We start from the raw sequence: 16102 nt of genomic DNA, 5'->3' as shown, positions 1-16102 counted from the left end.
GCATCCTTTTAAATTGAATTTTCTTAAAGGGGAGAGAAAGAGAGCTATTTTAATTCTGAGCTCTTTTAAATGTGCTAAATTATTTTTATCCAGTGACTGATTCAGTTTCCTTGCCTGTAGAATGAAAGAGCTATACTGAATCAATGATTCTTTACCATAACTTTTTCTTTGGGGTAGTCTGTTGACTCAGAGTATTGTTTGTTGCCTCATAGCAAAATGGAAGGAAATGCTAAATGGCAATTAGAAGTTAGTAAAAATAAGAATGCAGCATCACCACTCCCTTATCTCTGCTCCCAACTAAGGTCACTGATACCCCCTCCCCCACAGTCTTTTCACGTACCCTGGGTTGTAGATGATCTATTAAGGTCGATTTTTAAGAACTAAAATTCTATAATTCTCTCTAGGGAGAAACAGAATTTTCAAATTGAGTAAATTTCCTTATCTGCATCCCAGCAGAGTTTGCTGCTGAATTTATGTAAAGTGATTCTTTTAACATAACATCTGGAGTCTTGGCAATAAAATTGTCATAAGTACATATGCAAAATAACAAATTTTGAAGCTTTAAGCAATTTAGTTGTTTCTTTCACTAGTCTCAGAGTACCCTAACACTGATTATAATTTTATGTACACTGTAATTTTTTAAAAATGGTTTTCTGCTACTATTCTATAAGATTTTGGGCTTTTCAGGCATATTTTTCTGAAAACACTAGTTTTTTTAATCAGTTTTTTTTTTTGGTATGGGAGTTGATAACATTACACGCAACTTAGTCATGAAATATGTAGTGTTTGCTTAGCAGTGGAAACATCCTGGTTGAAGAAAGGTGTATATGAAATGCTGTTTTATAGTAATGAAATTAATAATAATTTTTAAATTAAACAATTCCCTCATTAGGAGTGGTTTTCATGTCAAAGATAGTGTTGGTTTTTTTACTGTTATACATTTGCCAAGTGCTGGTATGTGGCCATAAAATCAGGAGGAGAAGCTTGATCTAAGCATTTAGGACAAGACGGAGGCATAAAATCATTAAAATTTGCAAAAGTTTGCACATGCTATTAATCAGAGTCAACTTGTGACTTATAACTTAGGATTTCAGTTAACTGTGGTAATTACATTTATTAGTAAATGGTCATAGTGGATAGGCTTTCTGATCTTTTGCAAATAAAATATTATTTAGGATCTCTTAATTCATTGTAGCATGATATTGCAGAAATAATGAACTGAAAGTTTTAGGATAAAAGAGTATGAACTTTTTTAAAATTTAATTTTATTATATTTGTGGAGTACCCTGCTAATTGAACTCTATTCCTGTATATCTTGGTTAAAAATTTAATTTTACAATGCTTGTACTCTGGATTTATTTGAGGTCCCAAAATGGTATTTGACATGAATAGCATCTAGTGGTATCCAGTGTAATTGGATGAGGTTAGTATTTTCTGGGAAATAAAATGGAAACTGAAAAATTACGAAGCATTCTTGAGCTATAGAAGAAAGAAGTTAAATATTTTCAATGCTAAAAAAACAAAGACTATAACCAATATTAAGATTCAACTAATTTTCATTTATTCAAGGAATGAGTTCTTAGTTAGTATATTACATAGGTTGTTTTTTTTCTTTCCTTTTCCTGTTGTCTAAATTTTACTGTTCATTGAAGAGTAGTTGGGATATCACAGAGATTTGCTTTCCCCAGAGAGTGGAGAGAGCAAATAGAAAAGGATTTAAGTAAAATCTTGTCTGTTTTGTTTCTATAATGATCAGTTCTGATTTTTAAAAAGTGGGATTGAGTTGAAATTAATGACTTAAATCGGCATAAAATCTTGCACATCATGGGCTCTTAATTAGTGCTTATTAAACAATTGAATTTGTAGACTTGGATTATATTTGTACAGGCAATTGAAAGTTTGACTAGTTGTCTAAATGCTTTCTTCATTTCTGATAGCACTCAGATAGTTTCTGTTTGAACAGAAAGAACTCTTTCCCTTAGCATTGGACAGGGAAAGAAAAAATATACGTTTTTAAACAGGACTCCCTAAAGTAAAAACTATTACGTTATTTAAAAACAGTATTTAGGCAGCATGATTATACTTCTCATTTACGACCTATTTGACGTCTCATTTACATTGTCTGAACCTGACTAGGCACATTATTCCCAGAAAAGTTTACTGGAATGACAGCATGATTCGTGATGATAAAGTGTTTAAAAAAAAAGATACGTGAGAAAAACTTTTCTCTTTAATGGCTATTAGGATGAAGAATACATGCAGTCTTATGGTGGGCCGCAAGGAATGCAAGAGCAAGACTATGTGGCTGAAGATGAATTAGAGGAGATGGCTGATTCCCAAGCCGCTCCTGAATCTGAAGAGGTATTTTATTCATCTTTTAAGAAGGTCAAAGAGTTGCTGATTGTTCAGATTTTAAGTAAAATCTTCTGTTTAGGATTAGTTAAAACAACAAAGATAAATAACAATTTTTAAAAATCTTAGTTTTCTGTAGAACCTTTCAGATATAAGTTCTGGATGGCTGACTTTTTGAAAACTGAGAGTTAACTTTTAGTGCCCAAATATTTTACTTAACTTTTAAAAACACCTGAAATAACTTTTTAAAAACTTGCTGTATAACTTCACTGCCTTCTTAAAATAAACCAAGCATCATTTAATCTTTTATTGATTATTCAGGGTCATTGTTATGATAATAGTGATCCTTTAGATGTAGATGGTGCTAAATTTTGGCAAAATGGATACTAACCTCTTCAGTACCCCTGCAACTTTTTTACTGAGAGTGGGGGAAAAGCCACAGAATTATTTTATTTTGTAACCCCCTTTGTATAGAATCATAGATAACTTGCTTGTTATATCTCTCTTACTAAGGCCATAAAGTCCCCCCCCAAACCCCCAGGCATCCTTTTGAAAATATCAGTTCCGTTGGCTAGCTATTTAGCCTATTCATTTATCCCCAGCCTCTTTTCTGTGTTTTTCAGGTAGAGGCACTTGCTCAAAGCCAGAGCCTTAGGTGATATCATTTAGGCATATTAAATGATAGTACTCCATATATTAGGTGACTCTTTCTGCAAAGGATTTGGACTGCTTATCATGCAGGGATTAGGGGGTGACAGCATCTTTCTGTTTCTTCCTCTCATTCTCTCCCAACTTGTGATATTATTGATGGTGATGCAGTTCAGCTGTCCCTCTACATTTTGTAGTTTTAGAGAATTTCCTGGAAGCACTGAGGGGTTAAGTGACTGATTATGGCCATAAAGCTATTGGGTTTGAGACAGTACTTACACCCAGGTCTTTCTGACTATAGGGCCAGCCCTGTCTATTATGCTCTGATGCCTCTAGTATACACTTTGCTTTTTAATTCTGATGCCTTTTGTATTTCATACCATTATAATCCTACCTGATTAATCCAAACCCCCAAATTGAACTTTTTCTTGTAACAAAGAAAAAGTTAAGCAAAATTGGACCAGGCAAGGAAGTTTGATAGCATGTACAATTTCCTCCCTTAGTTCTTCACCTTTGTGCCAAGAATAAGGGTGATGTGTTTCATCACTTGGAGAAAATGAACTGGCAATAAAAAGGGAAGGATTTGCTCTCCAGAGCTAAATGTCCTTGAAGGCATGGTGTTAACTGTTCCCTCTTTATGCTGAGAGGATAGGAATGAAGCAACAGTGTGTTATGGTAAAAGCATACCAACCATTGATGTCAGAAGTCTGAGTGGCATTTTATTAGATTATATAATACTATGGCAAGGCTATACTGTAATATAGCAGGATACATACCATAGCACATCAGAGCTAGATTTTACTCTCGTCGGTGAAAACTAAAGGACAGAATTGTAAGAGTTTGTACATGACTAGAAAATGACAAGTCCAGAGAAACAGTGATGGAGTAGTAGACGATTTTTTTTCATCATCTTGGTTCTGGTTAGCAGATAATATTTCTTTCCTCAGTGGAGAGGATGGAGACTGTCCACAAGTAAAATTGCACATATACCATTATTTTGGTCACACCCTTTTAACAATCCAAGATCAAATGTTTTCCCTTCCTGCAAGCCTTCTCTCAATCCCTGGCAACATCCCCCTCCTACCTTCCAAGTTGTCTTCATTGGGTTTCTTTTTTTACTTTACTAAGTAGTGCTTTTTTCCTCTCTGCTTCATTTTCCACCTTAGTCACTTTTTATATATTAGTTTGTGTGTAGGTGTTTGTGGATCACCCAACTACCTTACATATTCATTACAATTTAGTAAACATTAAATGCCTACAGTATACAAGACACTGCAAGACAACAGTGAAACTACAAAGGAGCTTACAATTCTACTTTTCTATACTTAAAGATTTTAAGTAAATTGATGTGTGTTCACAATTATTCCAATTACTTTTGCCAGTAGGAAAGAAACATAAAATGCTTTTTTTTCTTCTTCTGTGCTTATGGTTTGGTGATAATCTAGGCTTGATAGCTTACTTTTGGACTTTGTATATTAGGTTCTTTCACCTTTAAGGGAAACTTTGTATGTGTAGCTGATAGTCTTAATGTTTTGCATTCACTTGAATTTTGGGTGCCTACAGTTCTTTTGTCCATAAACCTGAATGTCTGTCATGTGACATGGGTAGTCCAGTGTTGTTTTACCTAAACTCTACCAGGATTTCTTTAAATGATTTGTCTTTGATACTGTATTACTTCTTTGCAGCATGTAATCTAATCTTATAATATCAGACACTAGCAGTATAACTCGTTTCCATTCAGAAATAATCAACAAATATTTATTCAGTGTATGCTTTGGGTGAGGGAGAGAGAGACAGAAATATAAGTAAAATTTACATAAGTATACTTATAAATATATGAATACTTATAGAAATAAAAAGCATAATAGTAGACAGCTGGCTTCAAAGCCAGAAAGTCCTGGGTTCTAGGGTAGCCTCTGACAAGTATTTTTTTTTTTTTGTGACCCTGGACAAATTACTTAACTTTTCAGGCTTTGAGACAACCCTGGAGACTTAAGTTGCAGAGATGAAGTCACAAGACTAGGCTATATTCATATAACTTATATGTATAGGCATATGTAGTAGAATTACAACATTTAACCAGGACATGTATTTTTTTGTACTACTTTATTTTAAAATTTTCTTTAAAGAAACTTAGAAAGAGCTTGCAGATATAATCTTTCAGTAGTCTAACTTATTCTTGGATACCATTTTTTATTTTTCTCCACAGAGCAATACAGACTTTATACCTTTCATAAACCTCCAATTTTATTTTTCATCTCTCCTAATTTGAGCATGTCTGTTCTAGAAGAAGTAAATAGATAAATGAAATTCCATTCCATAAATTAGAAAATTAAAAAATAGAGTTTTAAGTGTTTTGTCCTTGTTTTGGATTTGAGTGAGTTCTCTTTGCTTTCAGATTTTGATTTCATGCTTAAAGCAACATTCTCTACTTTTTTAGGGCCATCACTTAAAAAGGCTTCACATTCCGTATTTAGGACTTTATTCAAACAACTAAATTATTTTTAGATACTGCAGTTGTTGAATACCTTGTTCTGTGAGTTTTCTTGAAAATGAATCAATAAGCATTTAGCAAGTTCTTATTATTTGCCCTATACTGAATTGGTTCTGGGGATATAACTACAGAAGTGGGAGAGTTCCCAAATTCTATTAGAAATGAAATTAAAAAAACAAACAAATTCTGCTCTTCTATTGATTTTTTTTCAGCCTCTTTTTCCTCTCCTCACACCACAGAAAATTATCTAGCAAAATTCTGTTCTTAAAGCTTATTTTCATTTTTGAAAATGTAGCACCTATTCACCATCTCTTAACTTTCCCAGGACATCTCATTTCCTAGTTGGAACTAAATCCTTTTTTTGTCTTAGTGTAAAGCTTTTAATAGATTTTTATATAGTCTTATCTGAAGGCCAATTAAAGTGTCTAAATCTTCCCTTCTCCCCCTTAAAAACCCATACCGTCCATCTTAGAATTGATATTAGGTATTGGTCCCAAGGCAGAATAGTGGTAAGGGCTAGGCAATGGGGGTTAAGTGATTTGCTCCAGGATCACATAGCCAGGAAGTGTTTGAGTTCCAATTTGAACCCAAGACCTCTTGTCTCTAGGTCTGTTAAATACCTTTTACTAGAGTCATAATAATTGGACTAATTTTTAAGTCAAGCCATTAGCATTCACTCTTAAATTTTCCTACTTTTAATGTTAGTGAGACTAAGATTTAAAGAACTTTGGTTATTAAAAAAACAGAGCCAAGAGGAACCTTGGGTTCTAGTCCAGAATCTATGACCTACTACCATGGGAACACATGTATGGAACATAAGGTACCCAAAGAGGGCCTCTGAGACTGCAGCCCTGCCTTCTCTGCCTGTTGGTGAAGTCATGACATTATGTGGCATGGTGGGGAGTCTTGCCAGGTGTTGCTTCATGGCAATCTCAAGTGGCTACCAGTAGGTTTTTTGGTTCAAACTGGTCTTGTGTATAGATTGATGGGATGACTTTAGGGAAAGATGATGATGCTAACAAAAATAATAGTAATCATAGTTAGCATATATAGTAGTTTAGGTTTGCAGAGCCCTTTACAAATAATATCTCATTTTATCCTCAAAGGAACTTTGGGAGGTAGGTAATATTATCCCCACTTTACAGATGAAGCAGATAGATGACTTGCCCAAGGTCACATAGCTAGTAAGTGTCTGAGACTAGATTTGAACTCTGGTTTCCCTGACTCCAGACCTAACATTCTTTCTGCTGCACCACCTAGTTGTCCCCAAATAACATGTATGTTGCACTTTAAAGTTTGAAAAGTGCTTTATAATCCTATTTTATCATCTTACAACAGACTTAGAACAAGAAGCTATTATTATAACTTTTCTGCATATAAGGAAACTAAGGCAGATAGGTTAAGCTCAGGGTCATAGCTAGTGTCACAGCTAGAGGCAAGACTTGAACTTAGATCTTCCTCATTCCAAGTCCAGTGCTCTATTTACTGCCCCTTTAGCAAGAAGGAAGACCACTTTTTCCATTTAGGCTATTGGGAAGAAAGAAAAAACTAGTGAGAATCTTGAGAAATAAATAAAAGGATTGCTGCGTATTTGTGAGAGCCAAGTTGAGATTAACAAAAATTTGTAGCTGAGAAACATCAGATTTTCTGATTTCATAGCTACCTTAGCTACTTGCTGTTGTTTTATATGAACAGTTTGGCCATAAGGATTTGTGAGCTTTTTAAAAAGTCTAAATTCTTAAGGTTGACTTCTTTGGATTATATAGGTTCTTATTGAAGATTATAATTTGTTTTAGTGGAGAGGGGAGAAATTTCATGATTTCAGGGTAGGAAGGAAACTGAATATTTGAGGTAAATGAACAATATTTACCCCTAAATGTATTAACATTTGAGATGTTATGGCTAAATGTGTATTTAATACACATTGTATATTTGACTATCTTCTATACTTTATCTTTATATTTATATATCTTTATATTTATAAAACAGTGTTTGTAGATGCCTTACACTATATTTGGAAAGTTGGCCTTTCATGCAAGAAAAAAGCATGAGAAGGGAAAAAAACAATAAAAAAGAACTGCTTTTTATTAATCGATATATCTGACCTCTTCCTTTTGTATGCCTGTATTTTATGAAAATTTGTTTTTCTAAGAAGAATTTTAAATGGGCAGTGAAATCATCTGGCAGTCTTTATATAAAAGATACTTGTAGAGAAAATGGTTTGATTAGCTTCTAAAAGTTTTACTTCTCAAAATGAATATTATATTTATACCTTCTTAAATAGTGGGACAAAATTACAGGAATGCTAATGTGAATATTTTAGCCTGTAGTGATAATTCCTTTTGTCATGTTTCAGTAATGTGTGTGTATTGTGTGGTATGTATAGTAAAATTTATTGAGATGCAAAAGGCGGTTTAGATGTGTGATTGTTAGAAATGTTAATGTAATTGAACTAAATACTTGAGAAGGGATTAAATTTAAATAAAATTAAGGTAGGCAAGATTCATTTAAGAAATATTTATGAGAAATTGATGGCAGAATAAAATATTTTATTGAGATTTTAATCTAATATCAAACTAAATGGAATGTACTTTAAAATCTTTTATTTAGTAATAGAATCAGAAGAAATCTGAAACCCAAATCATTTTAATTTTTGGAATCTATATCTTTGAAGAAAATATTTATGGGCATAATAATTAAAGAACTTTTTTGTTTTAATTTATGTTTTTTGATTTGCAAAAAAAAAATCTTCCCTCTTCTTTCACATGTCATGGCCATATTCCTCTGAGAGGAAAAAAAACCAAGACACTATATATATATATATATATATATATATATATATATATAGAGAGAGAGAGAGAGAGAGAGAGAGAGAGAGAGAGAGAGAGAGAGAGAGAGAGAGAGAGTGTGTCAAGCAATACAAATTCCTATTTTGACCACATCCAAAGAAAAGTTCTCAATTTGTACTCTTGAGTCCTCCACCCCAGATGTCAGGATAGCATATTTTTCAAGAGTCCTCTGGAATTGTGACTGGCCATTACAGGGATTAGCATTGTTAAATTTTTTGAAGTTTGTTTTTATAATAAATTGTATTAATGGTTCCCTTGGTTCTGCTCATTTCACTCTGTATTAGTTTATTCAAATCTTCCTGTGTTTCTCAAAAATCATCCCCTCCATAATTTCTTATAACACAATAGTATCCTATCACATTTAATCCTCAATTCATTCAGCTTTTCCTCACTTTATAGGCAGCCTTCCACTTCCTAATTCTTTGCCATCACAAAAAGAGCTGCTAAAAAAAAATTTTTTTTTTTTACAGTTTTAGAAATTGTTTTGCTTAGAACTAATCCCTCCCTTAATCTGTCCTTTTTACTCCCCTTCCTGTTCTCCCCTTTTTTCCTTTCCCTCCTTTTGTCCTGTTTAATGACATGTATTTTTGTTCCCAACTGTGTGTGTATGTTCTTTCCTTCTTTAATCTTTTTTCAGGGAAGAGAAATGTTAAATTTCAGTTGCTGCTCCTATCCTTTCTTCCTGATTTATGTAGACTTCTACTTGCCTACCTCAAATATGTAGATAATTTTTTTCCATCCTTTCCGTCTCCTATCCCTTACAAGTCTATTCCTCTTTAAGACAAGAAGTACTCCCAGGTCCTCTCTTTAATTAAGACTCCCTGGAGTCTGCTCTTCACCCTGGAACACTACCCCTAGGTAGAAGTCCTACCCATTCCCTTCCCCCCACGCCCACTTCCATCCCCCCCAGGTGTGCCCCAGATCTTTGACCTGGACCTAGTCACACATCCTGTGCCTTAGCAGATGAGTTTCTGTGACAGGGGGGAAAAATTCACTTTTTAGGGATTTGGCTTCTTTGGTTGAAACTTGTTGAATTTATTAGCTAGACCGGCCTTTGTATGACAAAATACATTGTAAAGTGTATTATTAAATAGTTGATTTGAGAGCACTGTGAATTGGGAAAAGTAATCACTAAGAGACAGCATGCATTTCTCAAAATTGTTCATTAAATTCAGTAAGTTTTTATTAGTCATCCATTAGTGTCCTGGGCAGGGGGGGTATAAAGATAAAAACAAAAGCCTCTTGAGATATTCTTGCCAACAAATTGGAAAGCTATGGATGATAAATCTAGAGATAATCTAATTTAGTTTCTTCTTTTTTACTGATGTTCTGAAAGGTTAAGTGACTTATCCATAGTCATACTACTAACATATAACACAGTCTTCTGAGTCCACATCTAGTGAGCTCTTTCCACTGTACTAGAACTGAGTGAGAAGGCAATTAGTGGGTTTGGAACTGTGTGGATGATTGGACCCAGGGAGTAGTGATAAATGAATGATTCTTTTCTAGCAGATTGTATTGGTAATCTCTCCCTAGCCTTACTTTGTTCATTTTGTCAATGATTTGCTATTTCTATCTATAATATCTCCTGTATCTGTCCTCCTTTTTTCCATTCACATAGCCACTGCCTTATTTTAGTTCACAGACTCTTATCACCTGTCAGCTGGACTATAACAGTACTCCTTCAGTTGGTTCCCCTGCTTTGAGTCCCTCCCTCTCTGTCCTCTAATCTAATCATTCACACAGTTGCCAAAGTGATTTTTCTAAAGTCCCTGTCTGCCTGTGTTGCTCCCCTACTCAATAAAATTTAGTGACCCCCTGTCCCTTAATTCCTCTCTCTTTTAAAGCCCTTCACAACCTATCTGTCCTCTTCCTACTTTTTCACCTTTATTTCACTTCATGGACTTTATGGTCTAATCATACTGGCTTCTGCATTCCTCATATATGTCATTAACATCTTCATGCCTTTGTACTTGCCAAGCCCAATTCCTGGAACGTTCTTCCTTCTCAGAGCTGTCTCTTAGAATTCTATTTTTCTTTCGAGACTCAGTTTAAGCATTGTCTTCTCCCTGAAGCCTTTCCTAATCCCTGTCCTACTAAATTATCTTGTATCTAGTTTGCATATACCTATATTTGTTGTACTTGTTTTTATACTCATGCCTAGCACAGTTCCTGACATGTAACAGTTAGCATTAAGTCAGGATTACCTCTTTTCAGATCTCACCAGACACTTACTGTGTGGTCCTGGACAAGTCATTCAATCTCTCTGAGGTCATTTCCTTATCTGTAAAATGCAGACATTAATACTTTTAATTCCTTCCTCACATGGTTGTTTGTGAGACTCAAACCAGATTACTGTATATGAAATACTTTGCAAATTTTAAGATGCCATGTAAATGTTCATTGTTATCCCAGATTTGTACATTTTAGGATAACCTGAAGGTTATCTTTCCTCCTTTGTAATAGTCTTCAAATACTTGAAGGACTGATATAAAGTGGGATTAGACTTCTTTTCCTTGCCTTAGATTAAGATAGATGGGTAGAAACTGCTGAGCAAAGGTGTCCTGCTCCAGTAATCAGAAGTTTTAACTTCTCTGGGACTCAGCTTCCTCATCTGTAAAAGAAACAGTTTAGATTAGATTATCCCTAAGATATCTTTCAGCTCTAAGTCTGATTTTGATTAATGTTACCCAAAAGTGGAATGGGCTGCCCTACTGGGTGATACATTCCCTTGTCCACAAAGCCTTCAGGTTGTAGCTGGATAATATGACCTCTGAGAACCCCTATCAATTCTGAGATTTTGAGGTGCTGTTTTTTTGTTGATGACAACACTGCCCTTCCAGTCCTTTACCTTGGGAGTCATCCTATTAGAATCAGACATAGATTTAGAGATGCATTGAACACTGTTCCTCCCCTTGGCGTCCCCCCACCCCCTTTTTCCCTCTCTTCTTCATTTTGTAAATGGAGAAACAGACATGGTCAGAGGAAAGGTGGCTGGCCTATAGTCACATGGTATTAAATAGCAGGAATAGGATTTGAGGCCAAATCCTCTTGACTAAATCCATTGGTTTTTCCACTGTACCTTGCTGTCTTTCACCTGCGAGTTTCCACTCTCATCACATATTCATTTAGTTTTTACCTCTTGCTGATTTTCCTGTTCTCTTAGAGGCAGCAGCACAGCATAGTAAATAGAGCTCTAAGAGTTAGGAATACTTGAATTCATATATGGTCTCAGACACTCACTCTCCTGTGCAATGATTGTAACATTTGGCTTCTGTTTGCCTCAGGTTCCTCAGCTGCAAAATGAGAATAATAATAGCACTTAACTTTTAGAATTATTGTGAGGATAAAATGAGATGATATTTGAAAAATTCTTAGCACAGTTCTTGGATTGTAGTAGACACTTATAAATGCTGGTTTCATTGCTTATTGCAATAGTTTTCTAATTTAGGCCCTTGCCTCAAATGATAACCTTTACATAGGTGCTAATAATTTGTTATTGTTATTCTTCTATTCAGTAAATGTTAGTATCTCTCGTCACTTTATTTTATTTTATTTATTTTAATTTAAATATTTTATTTTTTTAGAAAAATTTTCCATGGTTACATGATTATTGTTTTTACTTTCCCCTTCACCACCCACCCCTCCTCTTAACTTTATGATCAAATGCAAACTCCTCTGTTTTGCTTTTAAAGATCACCACAACTTGGCTTCACATGCCTTTTCAGCATTATTTATTATTTCCTTCATGGGAACAAGCATTTATGAAGTACCTACTCTGTGCCAGGTGCTATGCTGAGTACTTTACAAATATCTCATTAGGTCCTCACAGCAGCCCTTATGATTTCTCATTTCACAGTTGAGGCAAACAGTTGAACTAACTTGCTCAGAGTGACACAGCTAATACAAATTTAAGGCTGGATTTGAACTCAACCTTTTCTAACTCCAAGCCAAGTGCTCTAGCCACAGCATAACCCACTTTGCATTCTGGCCAAGCTTACCTTAATGTTCTTCCTCACACAACATTTCATTTTTATTTTCTATATTTCTGTATATCTCTGCACTTTGTACCCATAACAAGAATATACTCCTTCCTTCCTTCAGCCTTTTAGAATCTCCTGCATCCTTTAAGATTTATCTCAAGGACCAACTTTTCCTAACTTCCTTTCCCTTTGCCAGCTGTTAGTTCTTCCCCCAATCATCTCTTATTTACTTTTATGTTTTAAATATGCTTACCAGTGAATATTATATCCTCTGATAGAATAGTTTCTTGAGGGCCATGACTTTTATTTCTTTATTCCCCCCAACAGCTTATCTCAGTAGCAGCACATAGCAGCTATTTAATAAATGCTTCTTGATTGATTGACTACAAGGCCAAAGGATCAGAGAATTTTAGCTTGAAGGCACTCCAAAAGCAATATAATCCAACCTCATTTTTGATATATAGATATATAGATGAGGATCTTGAGGCCCAGGGAAGTTAAGTTTTGTCCAAGATCACTTAGATAATGAACATGAGAGGTGAGATTTGAATCCATATCCATGTTTGAAACCTTTTCAGTTTGGTAGAACCCCTCCCATGCTTGAATTTCACTGACAGTTTTTGACAACTTGTTTCAGTTCTATCCTTACCATGAAATTGTGTCATTGTTGGGTTTGTACATGCACATATGTGAAATCTTCACTTAATTGCCTGTAGAAGCCTAATAATCAGAGAAAAGATAGAGGGTATTGGTAGAAGTCATGGCATTTTAGGATGAATAACTATAGGGATATTTGAAGAATGATGTTTTTCAGGGTGGGGGATATAGGTTATAATGGTATGCCACAGTTATAGCATTAATGACAATTGTTGAGATTAAATTTTGTTCTAATTCAGCGTTCCTTAAACTGGGGTGTAGGACTTCAATATGGATGACATAATTCCAAGGGCATGTTTTAAATTCTGGAATCTACTTTTCATGGAGAATCATTCAACAGTCTTTTGAGAAGTGTAGCCAGGTGTAACTCTTAGATTAACAGGAAATTGATAGCAAGTATAATAACTGGTGAGTATTTTTCTTTCAAAAAGCTCACTTTTAAAGCTTTAGGGACTGCTTTCCAATACTAGGCTTCATATTTAATATATGGTGCAAAAAATGGGGCATTTTCCAACACGTACCCTTCATAAGTAAATATAAACTTTTATTCCCTTTTGAGAATTTAAAAATCTTTTATGTGAAATGGTACTAATTCTCTGTACTTGGTTTTTTTTTTTTTGTTTTTTTTTTTTAAATATTCCACTTGCAATGTAGGGAGCTATTGAAACTCTGGAACTCCAAAAGGAAATTAAAGAGGAATCTGATGAAGAGGAGGAAGATGATGAAGAATCTGGACGACAGCGTTTCAAAACTGAACGAAAAGAAGGAACAGTTATTAGACTCTCAGATGTACCGAGAGAGAGAAGAAACATTCCAGAAACTTTGGGTAACATTTATTGCCTACTTCCCTTCTGGGATTATTGTCAAGAGTAAATGAGTTAACATGCACCAAATGCTATATAAACTGCTAACTTTTACTAACTTGTAGAAGAACCAGCAATATTATGTAAAATTTGAAGTTTTTCTTTTACTAAACAAATTATATATATTTACTAAATCATTCTGAAAATTATTTACATATAAATACAATTTACATGCTTTGGAACATTTAAAAAGTGAATCATACTGAAATCTTGATTTATAATCTGGACATAGTTCAGAAAACATTTTAAAGTGAAATTAACATTTCAGTTGAAGTTACAAATGTAATTTTCATCCTGTCACATTTTGGTGACCTTCATGACAGCTTGTCTCAATTGGAGGAAAGCATTCTTACTTGCTGATTAAAGATGTCATTTGAAACCATTTTATTACTAGGGGTAGTGAAATTAATCTTGACACTTAGAGCTACTAGAAAAATAATTGCTGATTCACTGCATAAACTGTATAGGAATCATTCTGTAGTTTAAGGTTATAATAAAATTCTCTTCTGTTTAAAAAATCGATTATATATTCTTAAAAATCATATCTAGATAGATTTTCTGCACTTTAAAGGATGAGGACCCATGAATACAACTTTAAAGAGTCCCCCCTCCCCCTTTATTAAAAGGCAAGAGAGAAGCTTCATTTTCAGGCTTCTTGAGTTAAGATTTGTTTTTGCATTGCTCAGAGTGCTGAAGTATTTCAAAATGTAAACAACTGAATTTCAGTTATATTGATGGTACTGATAGTAGAATCATATTTGCATTACAGTTGATGTTTTATAAAACAATTTCTCATAACCTTTGACCTCAGTGTAAGAGAAAACAGGTTTATAGTGATGTTCCCAGGCCATATTGCTCTGAAGTGGAAGAGTGGACACTTCTACTCGGGTCTTTTGGTTCCTGAATCTAGGACCTTTTTCTCAACATCATAGGTACAGAAGGCCATATAACATTTTCTCTAAAGTTTATGATCATTTAGGTAACAGATTTTAATTTGTCACTGAAAGATAATCAGAGAGTAATAAGTAAAATTTATTTTATTCTTATGGTAGTTCTCAATACTTGCTTAATGTCTATTCAGAATATAGCAGTGTACTAGTGAGTTACATCATCATATGGTTACTTGTTCCTTTCTTATCTTCTCACCTTAGTTTCCAGGAAATTTTTTAGAAACTGTCTCACACATATGCATCTTTTCATGTAGAACTTTCAGCTGAAGCCAAAGCAGCATTGCTTGAATTTGAAGAAAGGGAACGGCAACATAAACAAGGACGCTATGGTTCCAGGAGAGGAGGAAGGAGAGGAGGCTCTCTAATGTGTCGTGGAATGGGAGAGCAGAGAAGAGATAATAGTGAAAGGGGAAGAATAAAAGATCACAGGCCTGGCCTTCTACCTACACAGCCTCCTGTAGTGGTAACTTTTGAGGTTTTTTTTTTTTCATCTTAATAGCGTGATGCCTTAAAATATTTATTTTATATACATCTATTTGCTACATTTTTGTGAGATTAATAAATTAAGAAGCTAGAGCTGATAAAAATAAACCTTTATAAATGTATAAGCAGTAAGGTACAAGATCCTAAAATATCATGCTATGTGGGCTATGTTTTCATGTCTTTGACCTTATCATTTTTTTGGTACAAAAGAAATCTGTTCTAAAATCATTCAATACGTGGCAGTCCAAATTTATTAGCTGATAGTAATTCCTTAGGTTACAAAGCATCCAGATAATTATTCCTTTAAATAACACATTTTCACATTAGAATATTTTATTGATTCATGAATCTTTAGTAATAATATATTGTACAAACTGCTTCTGAATGGTCTTGGTTTCTTGAAATGTTGTGGTAGCTTTTTTTATTATGTTAAATGTTTAATGGTAATTATTTGCATATTTTAAAAAATTTTATGACTACAAAATATTATTGTGTGCATTTCAAATAGTAATCTCCTAGCTTTAAGAGACTTATACTTAGGGAACTTGGAAATAACATTTTAATAATTATTTCTAAAGCATAGTTAGAATTTAAATGAAAAACAACTTTTCTGTCAAGAGCAACAGACTGCTTGCTACATTGGGGGATAGAAAATTTTATTAATTGGAACCAACTGAAGGAAATTTTCTGGCATGTCAGTTATTAACCTGGTTTTATTTGGTCTTTCTGTCTCTTGTAAAAAGTATTATCAGATGTGATTTAAAATTTTTTTCAAGAATTATGCACATTGTTGTGCTAATTATGTTTAATATCATCTCAATGG

The 16102-nt window shown here is 34.1% G+C and overlaps 1 protein-coding gene across 1 annotated transcript in view; it reads left to right on the top strand.

Annotated features, from left to right (window-relative positions):
• Positions 1-16102, top strand: part of RBM33 (RNA binding motif protein 33) — a 167461-nt gene that overhangs the window by 37467 nt on the left and 113892 nt on the right. Inside the window, exons 6-8 of the mRNA XM_044678623.1 lie at positions 2245-2361; positions 13638-13809; positions 15051-15259. Of these exons, the coding sequence (XP_044534558.1) occupies positions 2245-2361; positions 13638-13809; positions 15051-15259 (498 nt within the window). The remainder of the gene's footprint in view (positions 1-2244; positions 2362-13637; positions 13810-15050; positions 15260-16102) is intronic.

The sequence above is a fragment of the Gracilinanus agilis genome, chromosome 5 (genome assembly GCF_016433145.1).
Source record: "Gracilinanus agilis isolate LMUSP501 chromosome 5, AgileGrace, whole genome shotgun sequence".
Classification (NCBI taxonomy): domain Eukaryota; kingdom Metazoa; phylum Chordata; class Mammalia; order Didelphimorphia; family Didelphidae; genus Gracilinanus; species Gracilinanus agilis.
The sequence above is the reverse complement of the archived record's forward strand: the minus strand, read 5'-3'. Positions and strand labels throughout refer to the sequence as shown.